This window comes from Mauremys reevesii, linkage group 1, assembly GCF_016161935.1.
Source record: "Mauremys reevesii isolate NIE-2019 linkage group 1, ASM1616193v1, whole genome shotgun sequence".
NCBI lineage: Eukaryota > Metazoa > Chordata > Testudines > Geoemydidae > Mauremys > Mauremys reevesii.
In genome coordinates, this window is record NC_052623.1 from 8823454 (window position 1) to 8836725 (window position 13272).

At 62.4% G+C, this 13272-nt stretch overlaps 1 protein-coding gene across 1 annotated transcript; it reads right to left on the reverse strand.

Moving 5' to 3' along the window:
• Positions 1-299: 299 nt before the first annotated feature.
• LOC120395752 lies at positions 300-12559 on the reverse strand. The gene is made up of 3 exons (XM_039520428.1): positions 12378-12559; positions 11475-11526; positions 300-8737 (listed from the first exon to the last, which is right to left on the reverse strand). Exons 1-3 carry the CDS (start codon positions 12522-12524, stop codon positions 303-305), a joined length of 8634 nt encoding a protein of 2877 aa, XP_039376362.1. The 5' UTR covers positions 12525-12559; the 3' UTR covers positions 300-302.
• Positions 12560-13272: the final 713 nt, after the last annotated feature.

Consider the following 13272-nt stretch of genomic DNA (forward strand, 5'->3'; position numbering starts at 1 on the left):
GTAGGAACTGGAAGGGGGACATACCGCTACTTCTGGGTGCCGTGTGAAGCCACGGCAGGCAGGAAACCTGCCTTAGCCCCATTGTGCTGCCAAGTAGACTTTTAATGGCCTGGTCAGCGGTGCTGACTGGAGCCACCATGGTCCCTTTTCGACCAGGCCTTCCTGTCAAAAACTGGACACCTGGCAACAGTACTACCAGCCACTAGACCCTGCCCTCCCCTCTGCTGCTGTGTTGGGCCCCAGATCACTCCTGTGGATTGCACACAAAATTGAACTTTATTAGCCACCTTCAAGCCCCAACCCTAACTTTCGTCCAAGGCCCGGAGGCGGCTCTCCTCTTCGGAGGCAGCGCTGTTGAGTGACGGGGACAGCTTCCTCCACCGGGCCTGCATCCTCTCCCGCAGGGCACACAGGTTCTCTCCGCGCAGCGCTGGCGTACTGTCGTGTACGTGGCGAAGGCGGGCGTGAGCACGATGCAGGTGGAAGCAGCACACCTGGCCTACGCTCTTGCCAGGACATGAACCTGGCTGTGGAAGCTCAGTTTCCAGCCCGGCCCGGTGCCCACGGCGCTCCAGGTTAGACAGTTCGACTGTCCCAGATGTGTCCTCGGTGGCATTTCCTCCCACGCCATTGGCTGGTGTGGCCACCATGTGTGACCTGGCCTTGCCTGGCCTCCTGCATGTGCCCTGCCGATCCTGGACTTCCTCTCCCACCAGGGATTCCCCTTCTCTGCTTCTGGACCTTGTTCTTCTAACGGTGGGCCTCCCTCTGCTGCCGGATCTCCACTCTCTGCTGCGGGCCAGGATCACCTCGCTGTCCGGTCCTCTGGCCCTGCCGCTGCACCGCGGGCCTTCCACCCGGCTCCTGGAGAGACCCCGTGGGTGAGAAGGGCTGAGTCCCCGACCCCTCTGCTCTCTGAGCTTTGTTCTGGAGGACTCCATAGGAGACGGCTGGTTGGAGCCCAGGGCTGCTGAGTCATACTGTGAAACTCCTTTCCCTCCTTCTCCCTTGTGACTGCCGGTTGTACTGGTGTCCCTGGCGGTGGGGCAGGCTGGGGGTGGTGACCATGGGGCAGAAGGTCCCGCTGGCACAGCCGGCATCCCACTCGGGTCATGCACCTTCCCCTCCCTGCATTTGGTCACTTTCAGGGTCACCCGTTCTTGGTATCCACCATACTCTGCTGAGGGCCCTGTTTCCTCTTGAGAAGGTTCTTCTGCCCTGGTCATGCTATCCCCTCGCCTGGCATTGGGGGAGGCTGCCCCAGATCCCTGGGGAGCCCCATTCCCTGGCAGCCCCCTGGTCCGAGCGGCTGCGGCTGGCTCCTTTCTCCCAGCACCGTCCATCTCCTCCGCGCTGGAACACAGCTGGCATCTCCTGACCTCTGCCCGCACGTGGACGTTGGCGTTGAAGGTCACGCTCTTGGGGGATGGGGCGAGTTTCTGAGGGGGCGGCGGGGCTCTGTGTGGTGCAGCCATTGACCTATCGACCTGCGCTCTCTTCTCCACCGATGCCCTGGAGGTGACGCGTTTGAGGAAGCCCAGCATGATTCCCCTGAAGGTGGAGCCCTTCCCCTTGCCGGGGATGGACGGTGACTCAGCCCCTCTCCCTGGAGGTGCACGGGGCGGCTGTTCAGCCCCGGGCGGTGCCTCAGTCAGCACCAGGGCCTCTGTCTGCCTCATGTTGGTTCCAGCCCTGGGGCCTGTCCCCTCCGCCGGCATCTCTCTCATGCTGTGTCGCCCCTCGGTGTCCCTCCTCTCCTTCCACCCCAGGCTGCCTCCTCCCTCCGCGTCCCAGGCTGCCACGGCCTCGCTGTCCCAGTCCCCGACCATCTCCTCAGCGCCAGCGGGACCTTCGTACAGGGGGGCGCCAGCTGCACGGCCCAGATCCTGAGACCGCTGGTAGGATGCACCTTGCTCCCCTCTGCAGGCATCACCTGACGTTTTCCTGCCCCTCGGGCGCACGTGAGTCTCTAGCTGAGTCCTCGCCACGTCTGACTTCCCAGCCCCCTCGGCAGGACAGGGCTGGGGGCTGAGTCCCTCCTCACCGGCGGTGAAGAGGCCATGGCATGTCTCACACAGGTACTGGTTTGCCTGGCTCTGGGACTCTCTGATCAGTCTCTGGCCCAAGGAGCCAGCTGTCGGGAATCCCGGCTCTCCTGTGCCCGCGGGGCGGGCTCTTTCTCCCAGGGCTTCCTGACGGGGCCCTCCCAGCTGGCTTCTCTGGCCCCTCCTGTGCTGCAGCCAGATGTTCATTTCCCGCCTGTGTTCCTGGGCAGCGGCTCTCAGCTGCTCAGCTGCCATATCGGCATAGATGGCCTGGGAGCGTATGACGCAGGGCGGCAGGATGAAGGAGCCCAGGGCCTTCTGCGCCAGGTGGATGTCCAGCCGGTGTGCCGCGGCCCGCGGAGAAGCAAGATGCACCCGTGCCAGCGTGGGCCCCTCGGGCGCTGGGCGAGAGGCTGCGCGAGAGCTTTCTCCCTCAGACCAGTCAGAGGCCCTGGACTCGCTGCCCTCCAGAGACGACGGAGAGGAGGCAGGCGGTTCATCTTTTGCCATGCTGGGAGTGCCCTGCCCCTGCCATCCGGGCTCAGCATGCAGAGGGCTTGGAGCTGCCACATCTCCTAGGAGAGTTGCTGACCCCCTTGCATGGATACGATGTGTCTGCCACCCAGGATAGCTGGCCCCTGGAGAGCGGGCGCCGTCCCACCCCTCTAGCTTGCAGCAAGGGCAGTCCAAGCATGTGCAATAGCCCATTTCCAGGTGGCCCACGATTTCCAGAGACAGAGGCTGCTTCCCCCCTGGGCCATGGCGGCTGCGGCTCCGGGCTATTCTCCTGAAGCTGGATTCCAGCTCCCGCAAGATCCTCTTCTCATTCCAAATGGCTGTCTCCACAGACGAGCTCCGGGAGCGCCTGCCAGTCCCCGCCATCCGTGGAGCTCCTTCGCCATCGTGAGTCCTCCACTGCCTGGGACTTTCCTCAGAGCTCTGCTCTCTCTGCTGTGGGTAAGACTCATGGGCCACCCGGCGCAAGGCCCGTCCCTGGGACTCCTGGGCCCTGTGGGAAATTCCCAGCACCTTCTTCCTGGGAAAGTCCAGGGTGGATTTCAGCTCGGCCTTGTCCTCCGGGAAGTGGCGTGGGGAGCTGGGGGGCCCTTCCCCATTGCTAGTCTGGGAGGTCTCCTGGCTTCTCTTGCTGCTGCTCCCCAGGGTGTGTTGGGACACTGCCTCAGGGCAGCTGGCTTTGCCCTCCTTTACCTCCATTTCAAGCCAGTGCTGGGACCGGTGGGTGAGGGGCTCCCCGGGGCCTGGCTGGAGCTCTTCCAATTGCCCCGTGGAGAGGGCTGTAGGACCTTGGGGGGGTGTAGGGGAGACATGGAGCAGGGGCTGGGTTTGGCCTCTGGGCTCTGCTCCTGGTGGGGCAGGCGGCAGGAACATCCTTAAGGACTCCAGGATCCTCTTGGGCAGGCCCCATCTCCGCTCCAGGGCCAGTTTCCTGACGTGTGACTCCAGGCGCTCCCTGGTTTCCGTGTGCAGGAAGAGCAGGCTGCCCGTGGTGATGCTCTCGCTGGCTGGGGCCTGGGCCCGCCTCGGGGGGCCCCTCCCAGGCGGTGGGGGTGTGAACGCACCCAGGGATCTCAGTACCACCCGAGGTAAGCCCCACTCGTGCTGGAGCTTCTTTCTTAGGATGTGGCTCTCCAGATAGTCCCTGGCCTCGGCTGTGACCAGAGGCGGCCCCGTGACCAGAGGCGGCTCCTTGTAGCCGTTCCTCTCCTTCTCCTCAGCCCCCATGCGTCCAGCCAGGCCCATCTGCATCCGGGCCCTCCCTGCTGCACTCCACAGGGGCACAGCCGGAGCCTTCGGCATCATCCTCCGCAGAGACGCCGCCTGCAGTGTGGGCAGCCCCCAGAAATGCACCAGCTGCTTGTGTCTCACGTTCATGTCCAGGGTATTCACAGCCGTGGGCGGCAGGCAGAGCAGGGAGCCGGCCCTGGGCTTGGGGGGCTTCTGGCCTGCGCAGATCAGCCTGGGGAGGCGGATACTCTCTCCCTCCCTGGCCACTCTCTGGGATCTCTTCACTAGGGCCGGCCTCACCCCCAGCCTGATCTCTAGGCACTTCCTCGCGAGGTGCCGCTGGAGCTCGTCCCTCCGCTCAGCAGCAAGGCCATGGGTTCTGCTGTCTCCTGCCAAGCGGCTCCCTGCGGGGACGTCTGGCTGGCTGAGCCTCAGCCGGTTTTGCCCGACGCCCCTTTCTCCACCGGCCCCAGGAAGCTGCGGGCCAGCCGGCGGGGCAAAAGCAGCAAACAGCCGCAAGGACTCCTGGATCCTCCGGGGAAGGCCCCACCTCCGCTGCAGCATCATCTTCCGGAGGTGACGCTCCAGGCGGCCTCTCGTGTCCCCATCCATGAGCGAAGGCTCCTGTCCCAGGATGAGGACGTGCAGCTCGGCGCGCTGGCGGGCTGCGGTCAGCCCCAGCAGCGGGGGCTCCGGCACAAAGGCTCTGAGCGACCGTTCGATGAGTGCAGGGAAGCCCCATTCGTGCTGCAGCCTCTTCTTCCTGACATGCAGCTCCAGGGACTCTCTGGCCTCCGGGCCCAGGAACAGAGCCTCCCGTGCCCAGAACTCGACTTCTGCCTCACGGGGTGGAACCGGCCCAGGGGGTGCCCTGGGAACCATCCTGCTGAGGGACTGGGTGTAGACAGTGCCCAGGCCCCACAGGGCCGTGAGATGTTTGTGCTGCACATTCAGCTCTAGGTGGCAGACGTCCTCCGGGTGCACGAAGGGCAGCAGGGGGCTCCTGGCTTTCGGGACCCTGTCCCCAGCAGGGATCAGCTTGGGGAGAGGCAGCCGGGACACAAGATGCAGCCTTTGCCAAGAGCGTCTCACTGCAGCGGGGACGGCCCCCAGACGGGTCTCCACACATTTCTTTGCCACGTGGATCTGCAGCCGCTCCTGAGCGTCACGTCCCAGGCTGAGCCGCTCGTGGGGAGCAGCGACCACTCTCCTGGCTTTCCCCACGCCCCGCTCCAGGTGCACGGTGCTCTTGTGCCAGGGCAGCAGGAAAGGCCCCTCTGCATCCTTTTCTGTATGGCTGCGAGGCCTGAACTCTGCAGGGGCTGAGGCAGGTTGGAGCAGCCGCACCGACTCCTGGATCCTCCTGGGCAGCCCCCAGCGCCGGTGCATGAGTCTCTTGCGGAGGCTGAACTCCAGCTCTCGTCTGCTGCCCTCACTGAGGAAGGACAGCTCGGGCTGGAGAACGGCCACGTCCCTGCCGGCCGGCGGAGGGGCCTTGGGCTGGCCGGGGCGGGGGGCAGCCGCCATCAGGCCCCGCATGGATTTCTGGACGATCAGAGGCAGCCCCCACTCGTGCTGCAGCCTCTTCTTCCTCACGTGCAGCTCAAGGGCCTCTCTGGCCTCCGGGCCCAGGAACAGAGCCTCCCACGCCCAGAACTCGACATCAGCCTCACAGGGTGGAACCGGCCCAGGGGGTGCCCTGGGGACCATCCTGCTGAGGGACTGGGTGTAGAGAGTGCCCAGGCCCCACAGGGCCGTGAGATGTTTGTGCTGCACATTCAGCTCGAGGCGGCAGACGTCCTCCGGGTGCACGAAGGGCAGCAGGGGGTTCCTGGCTTTCGGGGCCCTGTCCCCAGCAGGGATCAGCTTGGGGAGGGGCAGCCGGGACACGAGATGCAGCCTTTGCCAAGAGCGTCTCACTGCAGCGGGGACAGCCCCCAGACGGGTCTCCACACATTTCTTTGCCACGTGGATCTGCAGCCGCTCCTGAGCGTCACGTCCCAGGCTGAGCCGCGGGTGGGGAGCAGCGACCACTCTCCTGGCTTTCCCCACGCCCCGCTCCAGGTGCATGGTGCTCTTGTGCCAGGGCAGCAGGAAAGGCCCCTCTGTGTCCTTTTCTGTACGGCTGCGAGGCCTGAACTCCGCAGGGGCTGAGGCAGGCTGGAGCAGCCGCACCGACTCCTGGATCCTCCTGGGCAGCCCCCAGCGCCGGTGCATGAGTCTCTTGCGGAGGCTGAGCTCCAGCTCTCGTCTGCTGCCCTCATTGAGGAAGGACAGCTCGGGCTGGAGAACGGCCACGTCCTCATCAGCTGGCGGAGGGGCCTTGGGCTGGCCAGGGTGTGGGGGAGCCGCCATCAGGCCCTGCAAGGATTTCTGGATGATCAGAGGCAGCCCCCACTCATGCTGCAGCCTCTTCTTCCTCACGTGCAGCTCCAGCTCCTCCCGGGCTCCCGGTGGAAGGAAGGGCAGCTCCTGCTCCGTGAACTCAGTCCCAGCTGCGCAGGAGCTGGAGGGCGGCGGGGCAGGCGAGGGGCCTGCGTGGAACAGCTTGGCCAGGGACTGTCGGTAGAGCGTGGGCAGCCCCCACCTGAAGCTCAGGTGCTTGTGGAGAAGGTTGAGCTCCAGGTGATCCAAGGCCGCCTGCTCCAGGAAGAGCAGCTCCTGGGGCCGCAGCTCCAGGGATCTCTGGCCCGGCCGAATCAGCCGGGGCAAGGGGAGCTTTCCCACCCGGCGGGCGGCTTCCTGTGACTGTTGAGCCCTGCGGGGGATCAGGCCCAGATGGATCTCTATGTTTTTCCTGGTCACATGTCTCTCCAGCAGCTGGTGACACGTGTCCCGGCTGAGCTGCTGGCGCCATGCAGTTCCCAGGGGCCCGGCTAAGGAGACAGCCACCGCTGTGGGGCACACGGGTGGCGCCCTGGAGGCTGATTCTCTTGGAGCCCTTCTTGCTGACAGCCCCCTGAGCGGCCGGCTGGCCCTTCTGCCTTGCGTGTCTGGATGTGTCCCCGGAGCTGTGGTCGTGGGGGGCATGAAGCCCCGCAGGGACTCCTGCACCCTCCTGGGGAGCCCCCACCTCCTCTCGGCCACCCTGCGCCGGATGTGGGCTTCCAGCTCCCTCTTGGTGGCCAGAGGGATGGGAGGGGCCCCGCTGCTGACACGGAGCTCCATGGCTGCCGGCCGGTCGCTCCCCTTGGGCCTGGGACGCGTGGGCGGGGGTGACATGAAACACCTCAGCGATCGCCGCACCAGGCCCGGCAGGCCCCATTCGTGCTGCAGCCGCTTCCTCAGGACATGCCTCTCCAGCAGCTCCCGGCCCTCGGGGGCCACGAAGGGAGTCTCCAGGGGGCAGAACTCGATGGCCACACCCAGGGGCAGCAGGGGGGCGGGTGGCACGGGCGGGCAGGGCACCATCTTGGCCAGGGACTCCGCGTACAGGGTGGGGAGAGCCCAGAGGTACTGGATGTGCTTGTGCCTCACGTTGAGCTCCACGCTGCCCGTCTTGTAGCTGAGCAGGGGGCAGAGCCGGTGGCGGGCCAGGGGGGCCTTGCAGCCTGGGGGGATCAGTTTAGGCAGGAGCAGGTCTCTGCGCCCCAGGGCAGCCATTTTCTGAGAGCGCCTCAGCACGGCGGGCAGCGCGCCTAGTCTGATTTCCAAGCCCTTCCTGGCAATGTGCCCCTGCAGCTCCCGGGTGTCTCTGCAGCAGTGCGAGCCGGGCAAGGATTTGGACGCTGTGGCGGGTCCCTGGGAGGCCTGGGCTGGGGCTCTAGCTCTGAGGCCGGGTGTCTGGGCTGCTCTTGTCACTGGGCCTGGCCCCCTTGGAGCCCATCTCCCAGATGGCAGGGGGCCGAGCCGGGGGTGTGGAGGTGTGGCTGGCATCAGCAGCCTCAGGGACTCCTGGATCCTCCTGGGCAGCCCCCATCTCTTAAGATGCACCATCCTTTGCAGATGCCGCTCCAGCTCTGTCCTGGAGCCGATGCTCAGGAAGGGCAGGGACTGTGGCATCGTCACCACCCTGCCTGCCCCCGAGGGTCTGCGGGCGATGGGTTTCGGTGCTGGGGGCATGAAGATCTTCAACGCGCTCTGCAGGGTGCAGGGCAGCCCCAGGGTGTGCTGCAGCCTCTTTACCTGGACGTGCCGCTCGAGACTGGCCCTGACGTCGCGCTGGAGGAAGGGGGTCTCCGTTTCGGCCAATTCGAGCCTGCCGGGCACACGCAGGGCTCCAGGGCTGACCCGCGCCGGGGGTCTCCCAGCCAGAGATATCGGAGCTTCCCCCGTGGCCCTGGGTGCCGTGCTTTCTTGGTCTCGCTGACGTTTGGCATCCCGCCCTGACATCCTGGTCCCGCCTGGGGACTTGGCCAGAAACGGCACCCAATCGGGGCGATGCACCTGCCTCTGGGGAGCGGCCTGGGGGCTCCTTGCTCTGCCTCTGCGCAGGAAACTCTCGACCCAGCCATGTTCCGCTTGGCTTGGAGGGAAGGGCTCGTGCTGGGCAGGAGCGGGGCTGGGGTACTCCTCATGCCTGGGAAGAAATGGCTTGTGCTGGCTTGATCTAGTTCTCAGCTCCCAAGCGAGTAGGGGCGGCTTGTGCTGGAGACTAGAGGAGCTCTGGGCCTGCTCTTGCCCGCGAAGGAGAGTCTCATCCCAGAGAGAGGAGCAGAAGAGACATTCGTCCTGCTCCGTGGAGGAGCCTTTGGCCTGCTGGTTCCTCCCTTTGGAGCGGGAGGTGGGAGTAGGAGGTGACCCTGGCCTGGCAGGGACCCACGCGCTGGCCCTGTCGGTGTACAGCAGCCGCTCGGCTTGCCGGGCTGCCTCGTCGCACAGGGCGCAGTCTGAGTTGTCACACAGCAGCTGCCGGATGGAGCTGCGCCTGGCGGCTCGGCAAGCGAGGCGTGGGGGGTCCTGGCACAGCCGGTCACGCGGCTGCTTCACCCGCCGCTTCTTTGCACCTAAAACAGAACAGCAGAGAGGGCTTGTGACGTTATTGATATAAATTGGGACCATATAGAACATGGGTTGCAACCAAGGTCCTGTAGTGGCACCAAATCTTAGGTAAAGGGGGTCATATAAGGTGTCTAAGACCAGGTTATGGGTTGCTGGTTATAATTATGCTGTCTGTATGTAAGTATCATTTTTAGTTGAAGTTATGAATGTTGGCTCTATGCTGTCTGTATTTCAAGTTGGTGCTGTGCTTCTGGGGGAAGCATCCCAGACAAGCTGGTGTTAGCTCTGCTTAGCCTGCTTGATGGCCCATTAAGGACCATCAGCTACACAACTGACCCATGGAGAGAAGGCACACACACCTTGTGACACAGCAAGGTATGCAGAGACTTGTCCATGTGACTGCAGACTCCATTTTGCTGGGATTTTCCACAGTAAGAACAAAGAGATTCTTACACCTGGAAAAGCCTATATAAGGCTGATGCATCATCTCCATCTTGTCTTCAATACTGCTTCTTACCTCTGGAGGGACTTTGCTACAAACTGAAGCTCTACACAAGGGACTGAGGACCCATCCCAACGGGGGATGTTCCAGAGACTTGATTTGAACCTGCAGTTTGCTCCATCGCTGCTGCAAGCCTGAACTAAGAACTTTGCCATTACTGTATGTAATTGATACCATTTAACCAATTCTAACTCTCATCTCTACCTTTTTCCCTTTGTAAATAAACCTTTAGATTTTAGATTCTAAAGGATTGGCAACAGCGTGATTTGTGGGTAAGATCTGATGTGTATATTGACCTGGGCCTGGGGCTTGGTTCTTTGGGATCGAGAGAACCTTTTTCTTTTATTAGGGTGTTGGTTTTCATAACCATTCATCCCCAGGACGGGTGCACTGGTGGTGATACTGGGAGACTGGAGTGTCTAAGGAAATTGCTTCTGTGACTTGTGGTTAGCAAGTGGGGTGAGACCAAAGTCCTTTTTGTCTGGCTGGTTTGGTTTGCCTTAGAGGTGGAAAAACCCCAGCCTAGGGCTGTGACTGCCCTGTTTGAGCAATTGGTCCTGATTTGGCACTCTCAGTTGGGTCCCGCGAGAACCGCACCGTGTCACGGAGTGTGGGGGAGTCAGGCCCTGCACCCCCGGGCTCCCTGCCGATTCACCAGGACTCTCAGCCAGCCAGTAAAGCAGAAGGTTTATTTAGACGACAGGAATACAGTCCAACACAGGTCTTGCAGGCACAGATAACAGGATCCCCCCTGTTAGGTCCATCTTGGGGCCCCACAGCCCCCCTCGGGCATCAGAGCCCTCTCTCCCTGCTTCCCCTCTTTTCTCCAGCCAACTCCAGTCTGCCCAACCCCCTCCGGCCCCTCCTCTCTGCTCAGCTTCTTTCCCAGGCTAGGAGGTCACCTGACCCCTTTGTCTCCAACACCTTTAGCCAACACCTTTGCAGGGAGGGGCCGGGCCATCCGTTGCTAGGAGACAGAACTTCAGGCATTTGGCTGCATGGCCTTTTGCTGCTAGATACTTAGGATCTGTACCCAGCCCCCAGTAAGACCAGTCCCACTTTGTCACACACCGTCACAGGGCTTCTGAGGAGAGATGGGGCCTGAACGTAGCGAGGGCCACGGGCACCCAAACCATGACCCCACCCAGCCACCTGTACCGCCCCAACCCCGAAACCCCACTCCCGCACTGCTCCTAACCCCGAGGCCCTGCCCCGTGCCACTCCTTCTCCCAGCGCCCTTCCCGCCTGTGACCCATTCCCCCTGAGGCCTCGCCCCCACACCAAGCCCCGCTCCTCCGCCACTGCTTCCCTCCAAGAGCCTGCCCCCTGCTTGCTCTTTCTCTGCACGCCCTGCCTCCTGTTGCTCGCCCTTACAGCCAGTCACAAGTCAGAGGGCAGGGCCCCCCGGCCCCCTCATTCTAGTGCCCTGGCCCCAGGCCACTCTGCGCTGCTGCTCCAGAACCAGGCATGCTGAGCTTGTGAGAGCCCGGAGCCCGATGAAACACTCCGCCAGCACCACACCGGGCCCCCTCTCAAACACTGCCAGTGCTGTGAACCTGGCCACGGTGAAGTCCCAGCGCTGTGAACCCGGCCCGGACATCGTGCCAGGGCAGTGAATCTGGCCGGTGCCCTGTCCCAGTACCAGAAACCCGGATGGCACATGATGCTGGTGCAAATAACCCAGCCGGTGCCCCATCCTGCAGAAATGGGTCTCGCCAGTGTGCGGGATCCCGGGAAATCTCTCTGGCAAATGTCAGGGGCTGGCGGCACCTAGCCGCCTTGGACTTGCAAGCCCTGGTACGATGCACAGCAACAGAGTGCCAGGGGGCTACACCCTTATCCAAGACAGAGAAGACGGGCTGAAATAAAGACAAGATCTGCTGGGCAGTGGGCAGTGCCTCCTGCTGGCAAAGCTGCCCTGTTCTGGGAAGGGCAGGTAGCTCCCCCCGATGCTCACCATTAGCCTGAACAAAGCCCTGGAGGACATGGGGACAACCTGCCAGAGGGGACAGACAATGGGGTGTTTGCCTCCATCGCTGCAAAGCCCCGAGGTGACGGTTCGTTAGCACCGTGTCAGCTTATCCCGGCTCCAGTCAGCACCTTGGCTCCTGCTCCCATCCCCAGGGGCAGGCCAAGCCTGGGGGGCCTCGTGTGGGACCCCTGGGCCAGGGTGGAGGCTTGGGAGAAGCCCTGGGATTCTGAGCCAGGGAGCCATCAGGGAGCGTGAGGCAGGGCCTTACCTTCTCCCTCGTTCTCCGTCCCCCTCTGCCAGAGCCTGCTGACCAGAAGAGCCTGTGGGAGCCAAGGAAGCGGCAGAGTTACGTGGTTCCCAGACTGAGGCCGTGCAGTGCCAGCCTCCCGCCCAGCCCAGCCCGGTGCCAGGGGTGCCCACGCTTCCCTCCACCTCCTGCAGCTGGAGAACTCCAGGCTCCTTCGGCCATGCCCCGGGGTCCCCACCCAAGTGTCATTGGAACAATCCTGGGTCCCCCAGCCCCCAACATCGGGGCATCGCCACACCAGAGAGGGTGATTTCTGCCCCCAGTGTTATGAGTCGAATAGGGACCAGGCCCTTGGGCTTCGCAATGTGCTCTGGCTTCCTCTTCTCTCCCCGTCTCCCCTGGTTCCCACCTGCGAGCCCAGCTCCCCAACTGATCTGGGACCCAAGGCAGGATCCCCAACTGACCACACCCAAAGATCTGTCCTGGATTCCCCCTTTCTCCCCCCACCTCTTGCCTGCCCTCTCCCTGGCTGGCTGGGAGGCCAGGGACCCAGGAAAGCTTGTGGCTTTGGGAGGGAGCTGGGAGGGTTTGTTGGTCAGCTTCCCCCAGCGGAGGGAAATAACTGGCCAGAGCCGGCTTAGTGCCAGGGGTGCCGGGAAGCCTGGGACCACGAGGGAGAGCCCTGGCATTTCTAGCGCTAGCTGGTGGTCGGGGCAGTAAGGAACAACCAATGAATGGAGCCACGAGCTCTGTCTGTGGTCCTGTCTCTCACTGCAGATGTGCCCCACCAGCCCAAAGGGGCCTGGTCAGAACAGGGGGCCTCGGGCACTCCCACCCACCCACCCTCCCTGCCGTGGGGCTGTGTCCAGGCAAGCTCTGCTGAGAGCGCAGGACGGCTTGGGGGTGGGGGGAGGGTCCTCCTACCATCCTGCTTCTCCAGGAGAAGCTGTGCTGCGTCGCCATGGCCATCCAGATGACCAGGACCAGAAGGACGCAGGTGTACAACACCCAGGAGCTGTCAAAGCAGGCACAGAACCAGCTCTGCATGATCCCCACTCCCGCGTCAAACATGCTGGGGAGGACGGTCTGGACACCACTGGGCGTGGAGACACTACACTCCCTGCTACTGCTGTGGCTGGATCTCGCCTGAGGGGCTGTTTGTTCCAGTGACGCATCATAAAGGGCCAGGACCAGGCGGGTCCTGACATCACAAAGGGACTGCAGGCATCAGAGGTGGGCAAGACCCTGGCTCCCTGCAGCCCCTCCCCAGCACCCCATGTAGGTACTTAGAGACTGTACCTTAGAGACTGTATCTTTCTGGAATGGCATTCACCAGCATAACCCCTTGGAGAATTTTTTAATCATGTTTTTGGAACCAATCTCTCGATTTTTATGGGACCCGACTCAAAATTTTTGCCCTCTGGAGGGTCATAACCCTGAAATTATATAGTACAAACTGTTCTGTTTGCAACACATTTGTGACCTTTTGATAGCCCTCTTATTTTTCATGTAGAGTTTAAATAAATAAAAGTAAACTGAGTTGTGGAGTTTTATTTTTGATAAATCTGGGAATTAGAGCAACAGCCATTCCTGTATTATTATTAGAGCTGGTCCAAATTTTCAAAAGAAATATTTTTGCTGAATTTGCTGACTGGGCCAAGACAACACAGCAAGTCAGTTGCAGAGCCTAGACCCAGCTCGCTTGACACCACATGTCTGCTGATGCACAGCCTACCTTGTGTAGCATGTGTGTGTGCGTCTGTGAGAGAGCGACAGGCAGATAGTGCACGCAGGTACCCCTTCATGGGCTACAAGTCTG

Excerpts from the sequence above, each read along its gene's own strand:
- LOC120395752 (XM_039520428.1), bottom strand. The coding sequence starts at position 12,524 with ATGTTTGACGCGGGAGTGGGGATCATGCAGAGCTGGTTCTGTGCCTGC. Across the intron at positions 11,527-12,377 it reads TCTCCTGGAGAAGCAGGATG|GCTCTTCTGGTCAGCAGGCT; the intron begins GTAGGAGGACCC and ends TGGCTCCCACAG. Across the intron at positions 8,738-11,474 it reads GACGGAGAACGAGGGAGAAG|GTGCAAAGAAGCGGCGGGTG; the intron begins GTAAGGCCCTGC and ends GTTCTGTTTTAG.